This window comes from Cyprinus carpio, chromosome B3 (assembly GCF_018340385.1).
Source record: "Cyprinus carpio isolate SPL01 chromosome B3, ASM1834038v1, whole genome shotgun sequence".
Taxonomy (NCBI): domain Eukaryota; kingdom Metazoa; phylum Chordata; class Actinopteri; order Cypriniformes; family Cyprinidae; genus Cyprinus; species Cyprinus carpio.
In genome coordinates this window covers 11,286,214-11,310,769 of record NC_056599.1, presented here as the reverse complement: position 1 = coordinate 11,310,769, position 24,556 = coordinate 11,286,214, and the positions used below count along the sequence as shown (strand labels likewise).

General features: G+C 37.3%; 2 protein-coding genes across 5 annotated transcripts; both read left to right on the top strand.

Moving 5' to 3' along the window:
• The first annotated feature begins 679 nt into the window (after positions 1-679).
• LOC109047138 (interleukin enhancer-binding factor 3 homolog) lies at positions 680-16,185 on the top strand. 4 transcript variants are annotated; one of them, XM_042719662.1, is made up of 19 exons: positions 680-812; positions 2,439-2,538; positions 3,091-3,320; positions 3,438-3,618; positions 3,691-3,838; positions 6,146-6,237; positions 7,960-8,055; positions 8,887-8,998; positions 9,203-9,300; positions 9,390-9,501; positions 9,611-9,724; positions 9,814-10,019; positions 10,111-10,275; positions 11,056-11,193; positions 11,335-11,478; positions 11,564-11,690; positions 12,584-12,631; positions 14,780-15,154; positions 15,435-16,185. In XM_042719662.1, the coding sequence occupies exons 2-19, from the start codon at positions 2,536-2,538 to the stop codon at positions 15,566-15,568; spliced, it is 2,523 nt and encodes an 840-aa protein (XP_042575596.1). In that variant the 5' UTR covers positions 680-812; positions 2,439-2,535; the 3' UTR covers positions 15,569-16,185. The 4 variants fall into 4 exon arrangements, with proteins under 4 accessions (XP_042575596.1, XP_042575595.1, XP_042575598.1 ...); XM_042719661.1 differs by having other exon boundaries at positions 9,390-9,507; XM_042719664.1 differs by lacking the exons at positions 14,780-15,154; positions 15,435-16,185 and adding an exon at positions 13,205-13,872.
• Positions 16,186-16,833: 648 nt separating this feature from the next.
• LOC122136481 (phenylalanine--tRNA ligase alpha subunit-like) lies at positions 16,834-23,346 on the top strand. The gene is made up of 13 exons (XM_042719660.1): positions 16,834-17,028; positions 17,526-17,663; positions 18,045-18,143; positions 18,237-18,355; positions 18,526-18,618; positions 18,869-18,997; positions 20,185-20,300; positions 20,401-20,485; positions 21,026-21,125; positions 21,210-21,378; positions 21,579-21,656; positions 22,800-22,914; positions 23,000-23,346. Exons 1-13 carry the CDS (start codon positions 16,882-16,884, stop codon positions 23,103-23,105), a joined length of 1,494 nt encoding a protein of 497 aa, XP_042575594.1. The 5' UTR covers positions 16,834-16,881; the 3' UTR covers positions 23,106-23,346.
• The last annotated feature ends 1,210 nt before the right edge of the window (positions 23,347-24,556 follow it).

Here is a 24,556-nt window from a genome sequence, read left to right as displayed (position 1 = left end):
GTTCCTAAAGTGTAAATATCAGTAGCTAAATTGTTAATATTAGTAGTTTTTTTTTTAAAGGTGACTATAAACCCTTTTTTGTTGTTTGTTTGTTTCTGAGAGTGGAGAGCAGTTTGCTAATATCAATCAGATCTCAAAACAAGATATATCTTTAGCATTACCTTTTTAGTGACAAATTGCACCCATCTTAAATAAGAAAAGTTAGCATTAAAACAGTTCTCTCTGTGTCATCGGGTTGGGGTGGAGGGTTGGTGGATGAAGAAGAAAAGCCACATTGTTACACACAGTTATTTCTGTAATTTGCCCATTTCCGTTCGCCCCCGGAGACCGCATTTTTCTTTGTGTTGCATCGCCCCCAAACGACCGAGCCCGTGTCCTACCGCTGTCCATCACCTATTTAATACAAACCTATTTAAATAGTCATGCATTTGTCTTATTTAAATACAGTGTCTTAATTTAACATTGCACTTCGCATTGTTTTGATGAATACAAAAATTGACTAATTTTCTCAGCTGACGCCTTCCTTGCCAAGCAAAAGAAAGAAAGAAAGAAAGAAAGAAAGAAAGAAAGAAAGAAAGAAAGAAAGAAAGAAAGAAAGAAAGAAAGAAAAAGAATATGTTCGATTTTGCATTCGCTCGTCTGAATGACAAAGCCACGCCCACTCCATTCACTCCTGTCTCTCGCTGACGCGACCTCGAATGATCCTATTGGTCCACTGATATCACGTGTCACTGTTCCAGCTTAGCTTAGCGCACGCTGCTGATTCTCTTCAGCGACAGATCGGTGGAAAGGCACATCTTGTCGCTGCGCTGGTAAGGAGATGAAAACACGTAACATTATTCAACAATAGGTGGCTTAAAATGTTTTGAGGTGCAAATATATCGACTGAATACACTTTAATTTACTCTAAATGCTTCGTTCCAACACATAAACTCTGCAGAAATGCATTTATTCCGATAGCAAACGGCTATGGCTAGCGATTAGCATGCTATCTCCTTGTGCGTTTCACAAAAACAGCGAGAATTGAGCATTACGTGATGATTTTTTTTCTTACATTTAAAATAAATAAATTAAATAGTCTTCTCTTCTGTCTCATTTTCTAGTTAAATCAACACTCTGGCACATTTTTTAGTTGTTTTGGGGGAGGGTCACGACCATTTTATCTCATTCGGTGTGTATGGCCGTGTCTCAAAATCAAATGCGTATCTTTTTCAGAAAGCATTTTTGGCCACAATTAGCCAGATTTACGTGTACAAACGTAATTAGATCACGGTGAGTGTGATCTTAAGTGCCAGATGTTGTAATAATGAAGGTAGATGTTTGCGCAGACTGTCCCATTGTTTGGCTGCATTAAAATGGCCGCACAGTTGTGATGTGTAATTTACTGCGTTTCCCTTGTTTACTCAAGCATTGTGTTACTTGATGTACAATATCACGTTTATTTGCGTGCATGTTGATTATGTAAGAGATACGTTGTTATTATTTTAATTTTACTGATCTCTGTTTGGTTCTTAAGAGATACGGGGGCGGTTTCAACAAGTGCGTGTCCTGCTTGTTCTTGTTTATTTATATAGCACCATTTAAAACACAGCCAAGGTTGAACCAAAGTGCTTTACATAAAAGTACAAGAATGGAAACAAACATCGCATAGTGCATAATATTATTATATGCATTATGTATTTTTGTTTCTTAAATTTATACATTTTCATTCTGCGATCTGGAGTCTTTATTCTATCCTCGGGCCAGTATAGTGTTATGTTTGTAGCTTTTAATAGCAACACACATGCCTCACATCTGTAGAGCAGGAGTGGCAGACGTGAGATGGTTCACTTGTGAATTGTGAGGTCAACAAACATTGCCTGGAGGTTCTAGGACATTTGCTATGAATGAAAAACACATTTTGCCCTGATAACGAGGTGAGAATGGCACTGGTGAACAACTGATTTAGCACTCATCTGAAATGAGTTTCAGGGCTCAGGAAATTCAAAAATCATGTCGGTCGTGTGTTTTAAATTTATATGCATTTAAGATTCCGGTCTGTAAATAAAATGGGTTTCCAGTCTAGTTTTCATGTGTTCTGAGCTGCTTGTGCTGCATCTCATAGGCCTGGATGATATTATGGGTTGTAATGAGTCACTGTTTCCATGGAGATCTAAATATGTGATGCTCCTATGATCTGTGTACATTTCCCAGGGTGCGTGTGGAAGGATTATATGGATTAGGCCTTGATTTGTGTGGAATCCAAAGCAGAATCAGAATTGCTTTAACTGGGATTTTACTTCAAATCCGTTTTTTAGCCTTAATGTTAAACACTGTATTAATATTAACACTGAATTAATAAATAAAGCTGTAACTATACATTGTACAACATTTTGATTGACACCACACCATCTTTAAAACAGATTTGAAAGATTTGTTTTTGCTGCATTATTATACAGGAAACTGATTGCTTTTCATTTCGGACCAACGGGAGCAGCATTCCTCTGCCACATACAGACCAACGCTGCCAAACTGAAGAACCACTTCGTAGCCAATATGGTAAAGTATACATCCTTCAATGCTTCTGCAGTCAGATTTATTCCTAGAAAAAATAGTAATACCAAAGTGCACTAAATCTACTGACTAGTGCTAATTATGCGCCATATAGTACTAATTAATTATACTAATATGCCAGTCATTACACAGAGCAGCCGCACTGATTTGGAAAATTATTTCCAGCGTTTTTTGCAAACGTATAGGAAAATTGGATGTTTTTGTTTACCTCAAGCTTGTTTATTAATATAAATTTACATTACTCCAGTTTTCAGTGTCACATGATGCTTCAGGAGTTAAAGGCAGTTATTTTTTCTCCACTTTTGCATGTTTTTTTCAGGAGTCTTTGATGAATAGCAACAGTGTTTATTTGGAATGGAAACATATTGTAACGTTATAAATGTATTTACCACTTTTGATTTTTGTTTTATGCATTCTTGTTTAATAGAGGTATTCATTTCTTAAAACAAAAATCTTACTGAACCCAGGCTTTTGGTTTAACCTTTCACAACCTTTTGTCGTGTATATTGATGGTTTTCTCTCTTTGTTTCCGTGAAGCCGCCTCCTATTCGTCATCGCTCCATGCGCATCTTTGTGAACGACGATCGCCATGTGATGGCCAAGCACTCTGCCGTCTATCCCACCCAGGAGGAGCTGGAGGGGGTGCAGAACATGGTGTCCCACACCGAACGTGCCCTCAAGGCTGTCTCTGATTGGTTGGACGAGCAGGAGAAAGGAAATACCATAGTCAATGCCTTGGAGTCTGATGGAGATGGCGAGAAAGAGACGTGAGGATTTTTTATCGTCTTCTCGGCTCACTATGCAATTTAATTCTGACTGCATGATTAGTTATTCAAGTGAGTTAGTATCTCTCATGTAACTGCCCCTCATATTTTGTCCTCCAGTGAACCAAAGTCAACAGAGCAGCCCTCACGTTCTTTGCGTGGAGTCATGCGTGTGGGGCTGGTAGCCAAAGGCCTCCTGCTGAAGGGAGATCTTGATCTGGAGCTTGTGCTGTTGTGCAAAGACAAACCCACCATCACCCTCTTAAAGAAAGTTTCAGAGAACATCGCTGTGCAGCTTAAGGTATGTCTGCATCTCTAATTTTAAGCATTGTTTACAAAGGCAGAATAACAAACAAGCATATCTTTCCAACAGCTCGTCACAGATGAAATATATGATGTTAAACCATGCGTCCGTGATGCCACCATTGTCATCAAGAACTCCAAGGAGCCACCGCTGACCCTCACCATTAACCTGACGTCGCCTCTCGTGAGGGAGGAGGCTGAGAAGCAGGCTGCCGGAGGTAGGTTTGAAATCAAGTGCCGTATGGTTCCTCTAACCACCCCACAACCCCAGAGACAGCAAATGCAGATGGGATGGACTCAGGCAGGGATATTGTTTATTGGGCCTTCAATGGTGCTTGGGGATATTGTGTACAGACTAGTCATGTAACACAGATTATGTTTACTGCCACCTGAAGTCTTACAGTTCCTTGCAGCGTGATGTTAGAGTGTTGATGGCCCAATATACAGTAACGTAAATGATGGGTAAAGCTTTAAATAAGACCCAGTTCCCTTTGAAGTATTTTAAAGGAGAGTTTACTGAAGGCTTACTGAGAATTAAGAAACAAAATCACAAACCTTGTTGTTTGCATGTGTTCGTATAATGGAGAAGAAAGGGAACGGTTTGCATTGCAGCAAAAATGAGAAGCAGAAGTGTTGTCGAGTTCTGGTTTGTTCGCCAGGACTTGTTGACAGAGCCTTTCTCAAAGAGGCTGGACGGAGGGCAGGAGGGTTATAGATAATGCTAGACATAAGGATGCAGCGTAAATAATAGATTAGGCCCAGAGTGATCATATATGGATCTGTAGTTTAGAGAATTGTGGGCAACCTTTTATAGTTTAGTAAAGAGCTTTTCCAGGGCTAGAGTGCTGTAAAGGGAAAACACTGAAATAAAAACTTGTTTTGGTAAGACAACAATTGACCTTTGGCTAAACCCCATTTTTACCATCTTGGCAGCTTTTGCCATTCTCCATCTTACCAGACAAACTTCTGGTCTTTGGTTCATGGAAGTTTTTAAACCAAAATATTGTAAAATGTTGCTACTAAAGCTTTACCATTTTTAAAGATTACATGTGAATAATTGTATGACATGTTCTATGACATTGCCATCTTACAGTTGTTTTTAAATTAAGCTGCTCCCTTTGCAGTTTTTAGTAATTTTACTCTAAACTGCTACTGAGGAAAATTGCAGATTATGATTCTTTGCATTGTCACAATTAAATCCAATTAATATAAAAATATGCAATCAAGTTTACCACTATTTAAACACATCTTATCAAAAAATAACACTTAAATCAAATATCTGGATGGTCCCTGCAAAACTTGCATAAGCAATGGAACAGTAACCAAAGGGTGGCGGGGCTTAGCGAAGGGTCAATTGAGAGCAAACTTGAAGCCGAACTCAAAGCCTAGCCCTATCTGTGACCCCTCGGTTAGTGACGCCTGCCTAAGACCATCACGAGCCATCAGTTTTGCTGCAGTGTGGACTCGTTTTGATCATACCTCTTGTGTATCTGAATACTGCTGCCTGTGGTTCAAAATCTGATTCTCTCTGTCAAGCCTTCTAGTTTGTCAATTTTAGGGACGCTGGACCTTTGACCAACTGGACGCTCTCTGTCTCGGAAGGGGCAAGGCAGTGCACCCTGAAAAAAAAACAAGGGGGCGAGGGGGAGGGGTTCCCCCATGTCACATAAATGCACTCAGATCTCACAGATACACAAGCCATAGAAGAACCTCTCTTTGACATTCACTTACTGTACACCATCATGCCACAAAATACAGCCACAAGGGCTCTGTTCCAAATCATAGTGAGCTGCCTACCTAGACGCCATCTTGAGGCATCATAGGTGAAGACAGTAGCAGACAGTTGGTGACGAAATCATCACGTGTCTTCCATAGTTAGTACGGATGCATTGCGCATACATTTTACATTTATGTATTTTGGCTGTTGCTTTTATCCAAAGCGTTATTAAAACACTTTCACAGAAATTTTTAACAGTCAACCCTCAATTCCTTTTAGAGTTTATGTAAAGCAAACTTTTATAATTTTTCAACTTGTGACATGCCATAAAATTGCCAAGGAGTTTGGCATGGCATTGAATCACCAACCAACCGAAGTGTTATATCGTTTTTATGGCAACAATTTTATACTAAAATGATGTACTTTCATGTAAAGTGGCATTTTACATAAATCTTTTTATCAGTTAATTCAAAATTTTAATTAAGCTTTTATAAAAAAGGCTCATTCAATATCAAGTACAATATATGTGTGTTAATAACAAAGTAGAAAACGACTAGATTTATGGTTTTTATTGTCGAGTGTAGCCTCACTTGGGTTTGGAACAGAGCCGGATGCTCCGGCCACTTGCAGATTTCTGTCCTGCTGTTGTGTACTAGCACAGGAAGGGTTGCTCTGGTTTGGGGGGTTCCCCTTCCTCTCCCCTCCACTGCCTTTGGTAGGGGTTATCTGCCTCCTCCCCCCCTGGCCGCGAGACAGAAAAACCCCTTGGTCAAACTGTACCTTGTCTTCTTATTCCACCTGCCAATAGAAACGCTATCAGTCAACGATCCCCCGGATGTACTGGACAGGCAGAAATGCCTGACTGCCTTGGCGTCCCTCCGCCACGCCAAGTGGTTCCAGGTTTGCATCTTGTCTTTATTTGTCTTCTAGTAGTTGAGTTTGTTTTTATTTTGTTTCTGTGTTAACCTTATTTCATGCTGTATTATTTTTTTCTTCAGTTGTTTGTGTGAATGTGTTTTTCTGTGTAGGTTTTATTTGTGGGAGTGTATTTGCCTCTGGTAGAATGTTATATTCTTGCTGGATGGTTTTGAATTGCGTTGGCAAGGACATCTTTGTCAATGCTGTCTGACCTCTGCCTGGCTAGTTTAACTAAGTGTATTATCGCATCGATAAACTGTTTATTACCTTTTTTTTTTAGACGTCATTGTCAGTATCAACTGCCGTTTTTACAGTTCAGTTTAACATTTGAACGGCTTGATTCAAAATTCAAGTAGACATGAGGATCAGTGCAAATGGGATGCACAATTTTTCTGCAGCCCGCCATATTATTTGACGCTTCGCTGGAGAATATTTTTTCCAATATCATTCGAATTGTCCTTTTTAGGAATGTTCTGGGTTCAGTGCAATTTATTTTCAGTCATCAGCTTTTTTGGCATGATATTGATTGGCACAATTAATTTAGACTTTTTGTATTGCTATAATGGAATGCAGACATTAAAATACACAACTTATAAAAAGTATAGTTATATCTAGTATCTAAACTCTTGTCTTGTTTTGGTGTAAACCAGCAAACCCTGTAGCTTTTGTATGAGATGTGGAAAGAAACTAGAGCGGGATTATTTGGCTGGCTAGTAGCAAAAAACATGGCATTTAAAACATTCATGTGAACTTTTTGACATTTTTACATTTATTATAGAAAAATGGGAATTTAGAAAAACATTTAGAAGAGATTTTAAGTTAATAATTATTCACTTGATCTGCAAGGTCACAAAGTGATCAGAAGTGACTGTAAATACATTTATAATGTTACAAAATGTAACAATTTCAAATAAATGCTGTTCAGTTTGAACTCTGTTCTTTAAAGAACCCTGAAAAAATCTTTTTATAAGATAATAAAGAAATATATAGAAATAAAGAAATAGACTTATATATAAAATAAATTAAAACTTGTTTTAAATTGTAATACTTATTAATATTACTGTTTTATTTGCATTTTTGATTAAAAAATGCAACCTTGCAGGGCTATGAGATTTTTTTGTTTTTATTGCATTTACATTATGCCACAAATGCCGCCTCTAGAACTTGTATTGAACCCAGAACATTGTTGTAATGTTAGAGATTTAATGCAGGTCTCTACAAAAATCTGCCAGCTTTCATTTATGCCAAAATGAATATTTCTCCTTTTCCACAATATTAGTGTATTCATGGTTTCACTGATGTCATGCAGTGCTTTAAAAAGCAGCTGCATTTTCCAGATTTAATCCATATCTTGTATCTCCTACTACATTCTCGCTTGTATCAACTTAGTTCTGATATTTAATTTCTAATCACAAGGCCAGCCACAAACACGAGCCCTGTTGTGTTCCTCGTCTCTTGAGCTTGACGTTTTTAATCTGCTCTCTTAATATCTGTCTCATATGTAGCTTCTCAACTGAGTAATTGCTTTTTTGTAACTCTTAACCATTTGCCACCCTTTCTACATTGCTAATGCTTATCGACACATTATTCAATATCGTCAAATCTCACCCCTTTTCTTAGTTTGTTTATTGCTTTGGTGTTGTACCACATTATGATTCCATGAGATAAACCGCTGGATTGTATCCCTCCTGCTTTTGTCTCTAGGCCAGGGCTAATGGACTACGCTCCTGTGTGATTGTCATCCGTATCCTGAGGGACCTCTGTGCACGTGTTCCCACCTGGGCCCCTCTGCGAGGATGGGTAAGTACAAAACAACCCGAGAATATAGGGCTGGCTGATATTTAAATTGCAACAAAAGCTGCTTACATTGTGCCACGAAACAGTGCTGCATTAATAGATAACGACCATTCATTCTAATCACAAAAAATGAAGAGCTGGCCCTTTAATAAGCCATAGCTGTGTATATATAGTCTACATCAGAAATGCCAAAAGTTGTCCTGTGATGAACTTCGGTTTGGCTCGCCATGTAAGGGGGGGTTGTATTGTAGCATGTGTTCTGATTTATCTTTTAGTTTCGACATTTCTTATTTATTTTTGTATTGAAATGTAGACTCAATAAGTGAATTGCGTAAAATTTCCCTTTAACATATTTTTGTATCAATATATGTGCGATTGCAAATGTAATACTGATTTTTCACAAGTTTAGTAAACAAGTAAAAATTGTTTTAAACAAAATAATGTCAGTTTTGTGTTTTCGCACAATGAAAGTTGTTCCAAAAAAAGCCACAATGGAGCTGTTGTGCGATTGATTAATCAGCACATTATGCAGTTAATTAGATATAAAATGTATCAATTAACAGCCCTACTATATAGTCTTCAAAAAAGGCTGGTTTTAATGTGGATTAATTTGTTTTATTACAATTTACTTAATTATTAACTTAACTTTCAGCAGTTTTAAAATGATTTTTTCATATCAAATGTTGATTGCTCGTGACGATTTAAGAATTAATGTGATATAATTTTTTTCTACAAGCATTGGTCTGTTATCCCCCTGTTAATTCTTTGTAGATAAAATAATATAGGCAAGTGTTTAGATGTTGGCATCTATCTGATGTATCGGTTGTTTCTTGGCCCTTAGAGCTGCTGTGTGAGAAGGCGATTGGCACTGGGAATCGGCCAATGGGAGCAGGGGAAGCTCTCCGTAGAGTTCTCGAGTGTCTCGCATCTGGAATCCTAATGGCTGGTAAGTCAGCTCCACACTTCATATCTAAAACAGATTAGAAAATGACTGTCTGTCAGTATATCAAAATACAGTATGAAAGACCAATTTTGAGTGCACTGTATTCACATTATAGCATATTATATTGTGTTCTATTGACCAATCAGCATTATGTAACCTCGAGAAGTCTAGAATACTACAAAGATGCTTTTCAAATTTCTGTTTTAGATGGTTCAGGCATTTGTGACCCTTGCGAAAAGGATCCAACAGATGCCATCAGTCACATTGATCGCCAGCAGCGGGAGGACATCACCCAGAGTGCTCAGGTTTGTCCACAATTTACTAATTTTATTACAGTTTTACATTTGATCTCATTTGAGCGTTATGGGTGACGTTTCCATTTTTTGGTTGACAGCACGCCTTAAGGCTTTCAGCTTTTGGACAGCTGCACAAAGTACTCGGCATGGACCCGCTTCCTTCAAAAATGCCCCGAAAACCAAGAAGTGAGACACCTATTGACTACACAGGTAAAAGTGAGTGAAAGAGGACATTTTTCACTACTTCATTGTTTTGTATATCAAATCTATTTATTTTGAATCAAGAAACTTGACTTTTGACATTTTTTCATTTCCCTAGTTCAAATCCCACCCAGCACAACATATGTGCCGCCAATGAAACGCCCCATAGAGGAGGAGGAGGCTACTGATGAGAAGAGTCCAAACAAGAAGAAGAAGAAATTGCAAAAGAAATGTAAATGCTGTTCAGATGTTCTTAATCTGCTTATAGCGGAGTTATGCAGAGCATTGCAAATAAAACATACCTTGTTTTCTGGCCTTCAGCTCCAGAGGAGAAAGCAGAGCCGCCACAGGCCATGAATGCCCTGATGCGTCTGAACCAGCTGAAGCCGGGTCTGCAGTACAAACTCATTTCTCAGACTGGGCCCGTCCATGTGCCGGTGTTTACTATGGCCGTAGAGGTGGACGGAAAGAACTTTGAAGCTTCTGGTCCCTCCAAACGCACTGCGAAACTACACGTGGCTGTCAAAGTAAGAGAGCGTAATGCAGAAGATCAATTATTTGGCTCACTGGATCAGTCTAAAACAGCAGAAACTCAATTGTTTTTGATTCCTTCTCCAGGTCTTGCAGGATATGGGTCTGCCAACAGGATTGGAGCAAAAGGTAGCTGAGCTGGTGAAACAGGAGGAGCCGGTGACCACACAGGAGACTTTGCCTACTGTGACCCAAATGGAGCCAGAACCAGCACCAGCACCAGCACCAACCGCAGACAGCCCCACTGACGAGGTACCAAACATGTATCCAAATAGTTACTCATGAAGACCAAAATGTTATATCACAGGTTCCAATACATTTGAATTAATAAGCAACTTGTGGGCATTTTTTGGATGCAAGTAAAAAATGATTCAATTATCTTCTAAAGAAGATTCATGAATTACAATTAAATATTAAATAGTTCATAATTTTTTTTTTTTTTTTTTAAGTAAATTACATCACAAGGACATTCAGTCTGACTAGTTTGCGGTCAATAAGATTTTTTATTTTTGAAAAATTAATGCATTTAAATTGATAAAAAGTGACGGTAAAGACTTGAATTATGTTTAAAAAAAATAGTTTAATTAACTGCTGTAGTTATTATTCATCAAAGAATATGAAGCAGCACAGCTGTAATAGTAATAATAGTAACAGGAAATGTTTCTCATATCAGCAAATCGGCATATTAAAAAAAGTTGAAGACTGGAGTATGATGCTTAAAATTAGCCATCACAGAAATGCTACATTTTAAAATGTTACAATAGAAAACTTATTTTAAACAGGAGTTTCACAATAATAATGCTTTACTGTGTTTTTGACCAAAACATCTTGCCGACTCTGAACTTTTAAACAGTGGTGTACAGCATCACTGAGTAACTTACGTTAACACTACAACACTACATGTTCTACATGCAGAAAAGTGCAGATTCAATTCATTGTGGTTTAATTTTGACGAGTTAGTCCTATGAAACCTCTAGTAATGTACGTTATTCAGTCTTCTAAGAGCTTGTTCCTCGTTTTTCGGTTTCTCAGAGCGCTCGGCAGCAGGGGCCTATCCTAACCAAACATGGAAAAAACCCAGTCATGGAGCTGAACGAAAAACGCCGAGGACTGAAGTACGAGCTCATCTCTGAAACCGGCGGAAGCCACGACAAACGCTTCGTCATGGAGGTGAGGACACAAACTCGGAGACACATTCTAGTTTTTCAGATTACGTGTTTGTAAGGTGGAATTCTCATTCAATTCATCTTATATATTCTAGATAGATCAAATAAAAAGTTGCTGCTTATCTAAAAAAAAATTTCGCTCCAGGTGGAGATTGACGGACAGAAGTTTCAGGGAACCGGATCCAATAAAAAGGTGGCGAAGGCCTACGCAGCACTTGAAGCCTTGGAGAAGCTCTTCCCAGAAGGCTCCAACTCAGAGGCAAACAAGAAGAAGAAAATGCCTCCAATGGTATGCCCGACTCTTCCTGTTTTCAGTGTCATTATGATCTTCACTCATATATTCTGTGCATAATTCACTGATTTGCTCATTTCAGCACCCCGCTGGATTTGGGATGGTGAGTGGGCCGCCTGCTGACATGATGATCAATCCCAGGGGCAGAGGAAGAGGACGTGGCAGGGGCCGAGGCCGGGGATTTAACAATGGAGGAGGATTCAATCAAGGTACAGTTATAGTGCTGTCTGAAAGCATCAGTTTGCAATAGGCTTTTAGACAAACAGAGAACTAGCAATGATTTAATCAAAAACTAATAAAAACTTAAAAACTACAGCTAACAGTAGCTGAAGTTTCTGACATCAGTTCTGCTGGGAATTGTTTTGTGATTAACTGTTAATCCACAATTCTTTACACTTGGAACAAATGCAAAATAAATGGCAAAGTAAGTGTTTGATATTTGATGTTTAATAAAACTGATTTGTGTGTAGTGATGGGGAAAAGGCATGACATTCCCTGAAATTATGAATGTACATAAATTTGAGATCATAAATGCAAACTGGCTATTAGGGCTCAAGCTTTCTCTCAGATTTATTATTCTCACACAATTAAGTCTGTTCAAGGAATGGTTCCAAATAACTTTCTTCCCATCTGTTTTCGAGTACCGTTTTGGTGTTCTCATTGATAATATATATATATATATATATATATAATATATATATATATATATATATATATATATATATATATATATATATATATATATATATATATATAAACATAGTATTTAAATTAATGCAGTATTTTTAAAATATACTATGATATGAATATTTATGGCATTGATTAAATGGTCAAATAGTGAGAATTCATAAATTTGTGACCATATCTTTACTCTTTGAAACATGCTACTTTTCAGATATATTTGTGTGCTGAATTATGAATTTAAAGTCTTAGTATATCGAAAAAAGTGGTGAAATTTTGCAACCTTAAATATCATGGTTTTTATAATAAATGGCTTCCTTGAGCTATGAATTATGCCTATAATTGTGTCTAATAAAGCAAAAGTCCTGTTGACTTGCTCTTGAACATAAATATTCTTATCTATATCCTTGTCCCCTTTTAGGTGGATATGGGACGTATGGATATGGCGGCAATAACAACTCTGGCTATAGTGAGTATTTTCCGATTTCTCACTGGTGCCATTGAATCTTATCTTTTCTTTTTTTTTATCCCGTATATTTTAGTGTTGTTGTCTTAAGTAGGTTTTTTTAACTGCAAGACTTGTCTTTATGGCACAGGTTGTTGCCGTTTTAATTTCCTGTTATTTTTGACTGCATCTCAAGTTAAGAAGTCTGTGCACTTTGCTCTGGATCTATTTAAACTGCTCCTCTGCTAGTTTCGGGGACATGTTAATGATGTTTTGAATGCGAGTGTCCGCTATTGTATTTTCCTTTTGATTTTACATTTCTCTGCTTTGTTGTGCCATGGGACGCAAACTTTCCTCGGCGAAAAACGAGAAATGTTCCCAACATGCCAACGCCACTTTCTGAGGAAAGACCTTCTTGAGGGTGACCGGAGCAGAGAAATCTAAAAAGAAGGAGAAAAAAAAACCCACAGAAAACTACCTTTGACCTTGATGATATCTGATTGACATCCTTGACTCATGCCCGGTGACGTTTGTCATGGCATGCCAAACACAGAAGACGTCTAATTCTGTGCTTCTCTGCTCTGTCTCACCCTTTAGGTGACTTTGTCTCAGACTCCTATGGCTACCACGAGTTTGCGACATAAACCGCCCAATGTTTTCGATAAGCACGCAAAAGTGAAACGAAAAGTAGAGGCAGAGGGGAAAAAACACTGGTTACCCGCATTATGAACTCGTTTCCTTGTGATGTTTCGCCCACAATCTCACCTCAAAAAACCTGCACCAACGATCAGCTAACACTGTGGATGTGAACGGGAGTTTCTGCCTGCGGAAATCAAGAAATACAAGACGTTCTGACGTATTATTTGTGCCGTGATCAGCACAGTCAAGCAATGTGATTGGCTGATGGATAGTCACACTGACATTTCATAATGACTGCATCTTCACTCTGAAGTCACTGTATAAGCCATTTTTTGCCAACAGTTTAGTTGTTTTTCCTGGAATAATGTTCCCGATGGATTTTTAATTATCATTTCCATACATTGCCATGTCTTTAATGTTTTTAAGTTTATTTATTTTTCTTTTTTAATTGTAGTCAGTGCCATTGATTGAGAGAAACCGGGTTTGTGAGGATTAATTTTTAATATCAGAATGTTATCAATTCTGTGAACTAATGAACAAATGGGGTACATTTGCGGCATTTTTGTTTTTAAATTTGATGTTTGTGAATCATCATATTTTGCAATAAATTTGATTTCGTTTACAAACCTGTGGTATCTATGTAAATTTTTATTAACAGTAGTAGTTTATTTTCAGGTGGGGGGTTGGAAATTAAACCGATTTGCATAAGTTTAGGGGGCTTTTTTTGTTGTATTTATTTTATTTTATTTTATTATTTTTTTTTTTTTAATGGAAATTTTTAGCTAGTATTATGATTGAAAACAATTTCACTCTTTTAGTATTTTGCAAAGAGCTTTTGGCATCTTCTATTCAATCCCAAAAAATCTTTGTGTACATATATGCAAAGCCAGTATTTATTACTGCAATTGCTTTCGTAACATGTTTTAGAAAACTAAATTGGTATTGAGCTGAGGTCACAAAGTTTTCAGCCTGCAAAATCGTTGCAGACAGTATATGTATATATATTTATACATGTCACATAAGACATGTAGTATACTTATAGTTTGTGTTTATTTTGTTTTATTTTTGTTGAACCATGATGCATTTGTCTTCTATTGGTCACGTCTTGTTTGATTAATTCGCAGGTCCATACTCGAACTTTGTAGAGCAGCAAAATGTGAAACATTGTTTTAAAAAGCTTGCATTTCTGCTCTCTTGCATTAGCATGTGTTTAGATGGACGTGAATTGACAAAAAGTAGTGTAACACACTACACTAGTGTTACTATTTCAAAGCCAGAAAATGCAGAAAGTGGTTTTATTGAAGCTTGGGTCAGTAACTTACGTCTAAATGGGTGAACTGAGACTTCAAGACATCATATCATACAAATTGTAATTTTGGGTAGTGTTAAGTTAAATGTTACCCTGAATTGATATATATTTTGTATCAAGTTTCTATATACAGCAAAACGTTTTTAGGTTACTTAAAAGCCAGTAATATGTTGATTTGAATTGAATGCCCATTTGTTAACCTTTACTGTATTATTCCTCTTCAGATTTCTATAATAATGGAGGGTCTAATGGTGGACCGTTGGCCTCAGGTCCTGGATCATCAGCTCCAGGCACAAACACATCTCCTGGAGGGGCTGCAGGGGCCGGTGGTTTCGGCTCAAATTACCAGAGTGATGGCAGCTACTCGTCCCCTACTGGAACCCCCAAACTGGTCGGTAAGAAGCCACCCATGCACCAAAACACCAAGCCTCAAGGATCCGGACTGGGCCCAGGGGGTTCCTTCGGTCAGTACGGCCAGGGCTTCGGACAGAAGAACAACTTCGGCCAGGCTCCTGGTGGTGGCGGAGGAGGGGGAAACTTCAACTACAGCACTGCTTATCCCTCACAAGTGACCGGAGGACAGGACTACAGCTATGAAGGTGATTAAAAACAGTCCGAGTTACAAGTTTGGGAGTCTTAAAGGAATCATTCACCCCAAAATTAATTCTAGCTGAGAATGTACTCACCCTCAAGCCATTCAAGATATAGATGAGTTAGTTTTTTTCTTCAGAACAGATTTGGAGAAATTTAGCATTATGTCACTTGCTCAGCAATGGATCCTCTGCAGTGAATGGGTGCCGTCAGAATGAGAGATTACCATCCTTTGGGGGCTTTTAACTCTGTTTTAAATGTTGTGTTAATTCTGATCTGGTCTCATAGGTTACAGCAACCAGTCAAACTACAGCTCACAGGACGGAGCCAACCCGAATTTCGGCGGTAGCTCCGCCTCCTACAACAGTGGACCAGCAGGGTACGGCCGGGGCAATCCCAGTATGAACTACCAGTATCGATAAACCTGCCTCCCTGTGTGCAGTCCTGCCTCATCATTTCCAAACAGGGAGCATCATCCGTTCTGATTCTGTCGTTCTCGCCAACACCTGAGCTAAAAACAATAATAGCAGTCTCTAAACTTTGTGCATAATAGTGTCTTTTCATGTTTCTTTTGAAGGTTTTTTTTTTTTTTTTTTTTTTTTTAGTTCAAATCTGTGAACTCCCCCAAACTACTGCCCTCAAACGGGAGAAGTGGTATAAACCCAAAGCAACGCATGTGAGGACCTGATCATTCGTTAATATGCAGTGACGGGACGCTCAGTCCTTGAGTGATTTTAACCATTTACACATGCATAAATATAAGATAAATCAGTCTCAAGCTGTAAATTATTAGTTTTAATATTATTTTTTTTCTCTCTATTTGACCAGCAACATTTCATGATTTTGCCTGTAATGGTAGGCTTTTCTTTTAAATTATGAATGCACTTGTGACATTGTTTTAAATGGTTATGTGATAGTGAAAGTTGTGATGTGTCAGGTCATTGTAGCATTTGGCTGTTTTGGGTGGGGGACCATTATTTTTCTGAACAATGTTCAAAGAATGTGTGGTGTTTGTAATAAAGGATTTTATTTTGGAGGATATCTGATCTCTGCATTGTTTTTGAATGCACTTCTCCAGCTATTTTGCTTATAGTTGTTTAAACAAAATATATACACTTTGATCCAAAAGTCACATCGTAATCTGGTATTCAAAATGTAATGAAATCTTTTTTTTTTTTTTTTTTTAAGATGTAAAAAGTTTTTATATAAATGTGAACGCGATTGAAAACGCTGGTAATAATAATGCAAATATTTTATGTTTGAAGGTGTAATGATAAATATAGATCCGATCTAAATATACAGATTTTTACAAATAACAAAAGATTGTGAAACTGGCTATTGATTAAAAATTAAAAATTGTAATAAATAGAGAGCCGCTCTAAATACTCAGTTTTTCTTTTCTTTTTTTTTTTCTAATAAATGTTTGTGGACGCCACAATTGCAAACGCCGGTAATAATAATAATTACAGTAATAATGTATATATAAATATTTTATGTTTAATGGTGTAACGTTAGTAATACACAGCCACTGTAAATGTTCAGAATATTTGTAATAAATGTTTGCGGACCACTTATTGAAAACTCCGGCAACATAATAAATAATGAAGTTTAATAATAAATACAGAGCCGCTCTTCATGGTTTACGGTAAAATAATTGGCTGCGTTTTTGTTACGGTGCTTACGGCTGACGTGACGTCATGTCCGTTTCCCCATCCGAGCGCAAGGCGACTCCAGCATGGCTGACACCGGGCTTTTGGAAGCACTCTTACGGCTGCTGGAGAAGGTGGACGGCGGCATCGATAGCCAGGATGTGGCGGCGGATCTCGGGGTGGATCATCAGCTGATCGTCGGCGCGGTGAAGAGCCTGCAGGCGCTGGGAGAGGTGAGCACGCTCCGACTGATGCAACAGAGGCGCAAACCAACCAGACCCATCCGACCCCCGTGATCTGTGTTCACCACTGAAATCATCTTACAGACCTGTCAAAATACCTGCTGATATAAGCGAAACATAGTCATGATATCTGTGTCTGTCTGTCTATATATTAGTCTGTTTGTGTGACTCTCTATCTATCTATCTATCTATCTATCTATCTATCTATCTATCTGTCTGTCTGTCTGTCTGTCTGTCTGTCTGTCTGTCCGTCTGTCTGTCTGTCTGTCTGTCTGTCTATCTGTCTGTCTGTCTGTCTATCCGTCTGTCTGTCTATCTGTCTGTCTATCCCTCTGTCTGTCTGTCTATCCCTCTATCTATCTATCTATCTATCTATCTGTGGCAAGAACATTCCTGTTTTTCTTGACCGTTGTTTGTTAATTTCTCTGAGGTTATGAGTATCAGTATATATGCTGCTTTGTAATGACCTGTTTGAACCCTGTTCTCAGGTGATCTCTGCGGAGCAGAAGTCCTCCAAACGCTGGGAGCTGACAGGAGAGGGCCGTGAGATCGCGGAGCAGGGCAGTCATGAAGCCCGGGTGTTCAACGCCATCCCAGACGAGGGTCTGCCGCAGAATGAACTCATGGTGAGAGATGAAAGAGTCGTCTATAGTCTATACTACAGGAGAAAACATGTGGTTTGACTATAATGAGTGCCGCTAGGATGAATCTCATGAAAACAGAAAGTATTTTCTACCAAGTTAATTTTAACTTTCTCATATTTAAACAGTGGCTTACAATGCAAAAAGCCATTTTTTACTGTGGAAAAACAATGTTATTCAAAAGTTGTTATTAAAGTATATTTGTAAATTTGTAAAGTACAATTGGACACACATATCATGGAAGTATGCAAATATTATGCGAAATATTCCCTTGTTTTTAATTGTTTGTATATATATGTGTGTGTGTGTGTGTGTGTGTGTGTGTGTTTTGCATCTGATGTCTCATGTACCTTCTGATTCTTTTAGAAAATGCCGAGCGGGAAGGTTGGTTTCAGCAAAGCCATGTCCAACAAATGGATCCGTCTGGATAAAGCTCATGAGGGAGGACCAAGAGTCTTTAAAACTGTGAGTTACATGCTGGACACATAATGAATTAAGCCTGAATCTGCCAGTGAATGTGTTATTAATGTAGTGTGTGTGTGTGTGTGTGTGTTTCAGGTGGAAACTATTGAGGATACTGTAAGGGACAAACTACAGCTGGTGCAGAAGGGACTGTCGGCAAAACTAGAGGACAAAGAGAAGAATGAACTCAAGAAACGCAAGCTGCTATCAGAAGTGTAAGAGAGTGTTGAGTTTTTGGCTTTAACTTGTTGTTCATTTTAATTCTACATGAGCAGTAGGAGGCGCTACAGCTCAATAACAATCTCATTGCAGTTTTTTATTTTTTTAAATGGGAAAACTATATAATGTATTCCTAATTTGTTAATGTATGAATGTTTAATTTCAGGACGGTTAAGTCATACTGGATCACTAAAGGCAGCAGCTTCAGTACCACCATCACCAAACAAGAGACAGAACTCACTCCAGAGATGATCGCCAGGTGAACTAAGCAGTTTCTCAAAGGCTGTAAAAATTGTTAAGAGGATCTAAATGCACTACACAACATCATGTTGCAAAGATGCAGTTCTGAAACACAAGACTTTCCTACTACTTCCGACTTTTTTGAAGTTATTAACAATTAAAAAATGGAACAATTGAAATTCTGTGTGCATTTGTAAGTTGCATGGCTTGTGTTTTCAGTTGGGTTGAATGAAACGCTTCACAAGTCTTTTGTCACTTGTTTCTCTCAGTGGAAGCTGGAAGGAGAAGAAGTTCAAGCCGTATAATTTCGAGGCGATGGGTGTCGCTGCAGACTGCGGTCACCTGCACCCGCTCATGAAGGTCCGGACGCAGTTCAGGCAGATCTTCCTGGAGATGGGGTCAGTCCTTTACCTTTGCATAACACTCTTCTGCCTCAGCTGATACACCACCAGTTAGCAGATTTATTGTGCGGACATAATATTTTGGACAAAATTATTTCACACATGCTTGGTCAGTGTTTTTGTGGAGCAGTAAAAAACCTGAATGAAAAATTTTAAAGTGTGTCCTTAACCTAAACAGTTTGTCGATAATTATAATTACACAATATTGTGCCAAGTGTGTGGAAGTTATTCTCTGTCACTACAGTAAACTAACCATCGCATAGAATATGAATACTAAAAGCTTGGGGAGTCAGCTGTCCATGAAAGGCCTAAACCAGAAAAAAGATACCAGCACAAAAACGATCCATTATGAAGCATTATTATGTTTACCTATTTTACCTGTGTAACTTTTTTAACCTTATTAGATGTACACATCACCTTTTTTTTGTCAAGTTCTCAAATTTAAGCAGTAAATTCAGATCAAATGAAATCAGTATCAACAAAATCCATCCTGGCGCTGAAGCTGCGTCTGAAATGGCATTTAGATGTATTTTCACAGACTGCTCAGAGGTGGCTTGAACGCAGTTTACTAATGCTGTGATGCCTGTGAGATTTGTTATTTTTGTTTTATGAATAAATACATTTTGTAATAAAAATTTAAAATTTTAAATGAATTGTTTTTTTTTTTTAATAAATATTAGATTTTTGCATTTTTTATTTTTAAATGAAAAGGTACTTTAAATGAATCTGAAACATCCAGTAGGTGGCGGCAATCACTGTCAATGATTTGAGTCGCTCATTTGAACGATTTGTTCAAACGGATGATTCATTCGGCTATTGAATCATTCATTAAAGTGATTCGTTCGAATCTCGGATTCATTCAGCAAGAAGAACCGTGTTGTGTTGCTCAAAGATGCAAAACGGGTCTGCTGTGGTTTCTTTTGAAACTTTTCATTGATAAAATAAACCAGAAACAGAAAATTGTACAATATTGTGTCTAAAATCAAATATTTTGTCTTATTTATTTTCGAATAAATATGAATAAATACAAATATAAATTATTTGTGTAATTAATACAAATATTAATGTGAACATATCATACTGTTCATTACCTTCATACAAAACATTTTACTCCATAATAATGTTTTAATCTTAGAACGTTACTCTCCAATCATATTCCTGAGTATTAGGTCTCTCATTCACAGATTCACAGAAATGCCCACCAATAACTTCATCGAGAGCTCCTTCTGGAACTTCGATTCTCTGTTCCAGCCCCAGCAGCACCCGGCTAGAGACCAGCACGACACCTTCTTCATCTCGGGTGAGGAATATTCACCTCTGTGCTTTCACTCATTCTGCAGGAGTTCGTGCCACATACATTCAAAGCGTATTGTTCAAATAATATTTTGTGTATTTCACAGACCCAGCCCTTGCTCACGAGTTTCCTCAGGACTATTTGGAGAGAGTGAAGCAGGTTCATTCTGAAGGAGGTTACGGATCACAGGGGTAAGATGATCCACGTTATATTCTACTTATGCTATTTTTTTGTTTTTTTTTTTGTTTAATTATTCTGCAAGGTTGCAATAAAATTATTAAAAGTGACAGTAAAGACAATTGTTATAAACTATTTCTATCTCAAATAAATACTGTTCTTTTGAACTTTCTATTCATCAGAAATCCTGAAAAAAAAAAAAATGAAATCCATAAGTTTCCACAAAAAATATTAAGCAGTGCAACCGTTTTCAACATTGATGATAATAATAAATGTTTTCTTGAGCATCAAATCATCATATTCGAATGTTTTCTGAAGGATCATGTGACACTGAAGACTGGAGATATGATGCTCAAAATTCAGCTTTACATCGCAGGAATAAATTATTAAATATAGAAAACAGTTCTTTTAAATTGTAATAATATTTCATAATACTACTGTCCATATTGTATTTTTGATGAAATAAATGCAGCCTTGGTTTAAAGCAAAAATCTTCTGAACAGTACTTTATATTTATAGATCAATGTAATTTTAACATCTCAAATCAATTTTAAGTACAAATATGACTGGAAGATTGAAGAAGCCCAGAAGAACCTCCTGCGAACACACACCACAGCGGTCAGCGCTCGCATGCTTTATAAACTCGCACAGCAGGTGAACACACACACACACAGACTCATGCTAGTCTCACCTCTCTTTAGTTCAGATCTCACTCTTCTCTGTGGTATAATCTTTCAGGAGAAGTTCACACCTGTGAAGTACTTCTCCATCGATAGAGTTTTCCGTAATGAAACTCTGGACGCTACTCACCTGGCGGAGTTCCACCAGATCGAGGGAGTGGTGGCCGACTACGGCCTTACGCTGGGAAACCTCATGGGCATCCTGCACCAGTTCTTTACCAAACTAGGTACTACACTCCTTGCTTTTTAATAATAAGATACATGAGTGTGTGTGAGATTCATCATTATTTGTATAATTATCCATTTACAGTGAAGGAAGAATCCTGAATGTTCATTGATTTATTAATAAACCTGGTAAATTGCTCGCTGTCTGACTTTTAGACATCCCAGAGTTCACTGACCATGCTTTTGAAATGTTTTCTTTCAGGAATCACTAAATTGCGCTTCAAGCCTGCGTACAACCCCTACACCGAGCCAAGCATGGAAGTGTTCAGCTATCATGAAGGTAAAAGTCTCCATACGAAGTCATACGTGTATGTTTTGTGCTATGTTTTTATTGCTAAAGGTAAGACTAGTATTGTCAAACGATTAATCGTGATTAATCGCATCCCAAATAAAAGGTTTTGTTTACATAATATATGTGCATACTGGAAATATTTATTATCTATATATAAATATACACACACATACAATATATATATATTTTAATATTTACATGTATTTTCATGCATATATGTTTATTCATATAATTTATATTATTTATTAATATATTTAATATATAAACATAACACAATTTTTCTTAAATACATACATGCATATATATACCTAATAAACCTACAAAATACACACATATATTATGTAAACAAAAACTTTTATTGTGAATGCAATTAATCGTGATTAATTGTTTGACGGCACTAATATATGAAGTCTTTTACAGCTTGTGGTTTTGTTGGTATAGAATAACTAATAAGACAAATTATTCAAAAAGAGATAGTAATGCAATAACCTTATTTAAGAAGCAAAACTATTCGATTAAGTAGTGAAAGCATTAATATTGAAGTCGACATGAAAAGGAAATAAATATTTTTTTTCTTTTACATTGTGGTGTATATCTGAGTGAAATGGCTTCTTTAAAGAACTGCATGAAAATTTGAGAAATTAAAATTTTTATCAGATTTATTTGCCTTTTTTATATATTTTTTTCCCTCTGGTAGTTTGTAAGGCTCTGTGAAATGACAGAAATTATTTGCAGAAGCGATATAAAACTTTAACATGTTCAATACAGAATTTCTTTGTAGCTTTGCAGTTCTAGACAATCAGTCAACATTTAAATAACCAAAATATTTTCTGATTCAAATCAAAGTTTGTAATGTTTTGTTTCAACTTGTAGCTGGTTGTTTGTTTTTTGGTTTCTAACTCTAAAAAAAATGGCTTATAAAAAGTAATGTTTCCCATTCATAATTAAAACTTTGTGGTGGCATTAATGTACGTTGAACTCGTAAATATGATCTTTTCGTCAGCAGTTGAATGCACCAGTACTCTGCAATACTTACAAAGGCTGCTGAAAAAGCTTTTCTGTGCACTCTTTGAGAAGAAAGCTAACTGTCTGAACCATCATAAATCATCCATCTCGCTCATTCTCTCTCAGGTCTGAAGAAGTGGGTGGAGGTGGGTAATTCTGGGGTCTTCAGGCCTGAAATGCTGCTGCCCATGGGATTGCCCGAGGGGGTGTCAGTCATCGCATGGGGTCTGTCCTTGGAAAGGTACATTGACACGCACATATAAAATATCTTACACAAAATCTCAGAGTTGGTTGATTGTTTCTCTTTTATTTTCACCCATCTTCAGACCTACCATGATCAAATATGGAATCAACAACATCCGAGAGCTCGTGGGCCACAAAGTGAACCTCCAGATGGTGTACGACAGCCCAATATGTCGACTGGATTCTTAAATGACTATCATACAGCTCAGCAAATGGATTCAGTTGTACTCTCACGACTCAGCTGCATTTTTATTGTTTATTTAAGCCAGAACACACCCTGAACTACACTTTGCTGCTCGGCATTACTTACGAGGGCTGTGTTGAACAGGCTGACGTCAAAGCAGAGGAAAAGAGTCACGTCTTTGCATGAGGAGCGTGACATTGACCTTATTACATCACCGCCTGATAAAGAAATCCCTATTGGCCTCCACTCAAAGCTCCACTTCTGTTTTTATGTAGGTTAAGTCTTTGGTTTCTGCTCCACGTTTATGCTCAACGACAAAAAAAAAAAAAAATATAAATATATATTTTTCATATATATTTATCATTTTAATTGATTTATTGTCATTTTCCACTGCCCTTTTCCATGACAGCTCTGTAAAAGAACAGCCACCCAGTTTGTTCTCATAGCCCAGAATGCAATGGAAACTATTAAAGTCCTCTAGCTGTAGAAATATTAAATTAAAAGTGTTTCAAATCTCCAGTATGACTTACTCAATGGTTGTTTATTATGAAGCCACAGTTCATTTACTGTAAGGGCATGCAGTTAAACCAGGGTCCTTTGCTGGACATTTTCCACGGCTGCATTTTCATATTTCAGTACATTTATAAACATTTTGTGTTAGTTACTTTAAAACAATTTTCTTTTTCAAATTGCTAAATTTCACAAATAATTACCAAAAAATTTAAACGAGTAACGTTTAATTAAATGTGGAAATTTTAATTAGACTGAAATAGAATTTCTTAAAATGTACTCCACTAATAAATATATATATATATTAGTTTAGTAATTTTTACAGTGTGCACTGATCTTCATTGTGGGTGTGTACTGTAGTAAATGCAGCTCTTGAGAGGTCTGGATAAGGGTCTTGAGTCATTTGTGTAAATCCAGTGAAGAGGGCTCAGCTTTGTTCAGGCAGAGTAAATCTCCCTCTTGGTTAAACGGGAGAATCTATTTGATTTCATTGTTTCTGTGTTTGACCACCGGGTGCAATGTGCAGCTTCTTATCCAGCTTTATTACTGCCACAAGTAATTTTTTAGCCCATGCTGAAAGATGTTTAATGTGTCGCTATGGGGAGCAGGGACCAATGAGATTTCACTGTGTCCTGTGGGCGGGGCTACACAATGCAATGCCACCATGAGGTTCACAAACTTTTATTCAAAGCCCCCCACTTTCACATTATTTAAAGACTTCAAAGATATTTCTTCCTAACAAAACAGCTTGTTTTCAAAACTTTTCTTTATTACCTTTGTTGATATATTAAATTAACAACAATTAACACATCTAGAACCTTTGAAAATGGTATGTTCATTAGTAAGTTTTTTAAAGGAAAAGAGATGTAACAAAAATTATGATTGTGTCTGCCATCAGTCCACATCTTTTTTCTCTCCTTTTAGATGTTCTCTGTCTTTTCTAAGT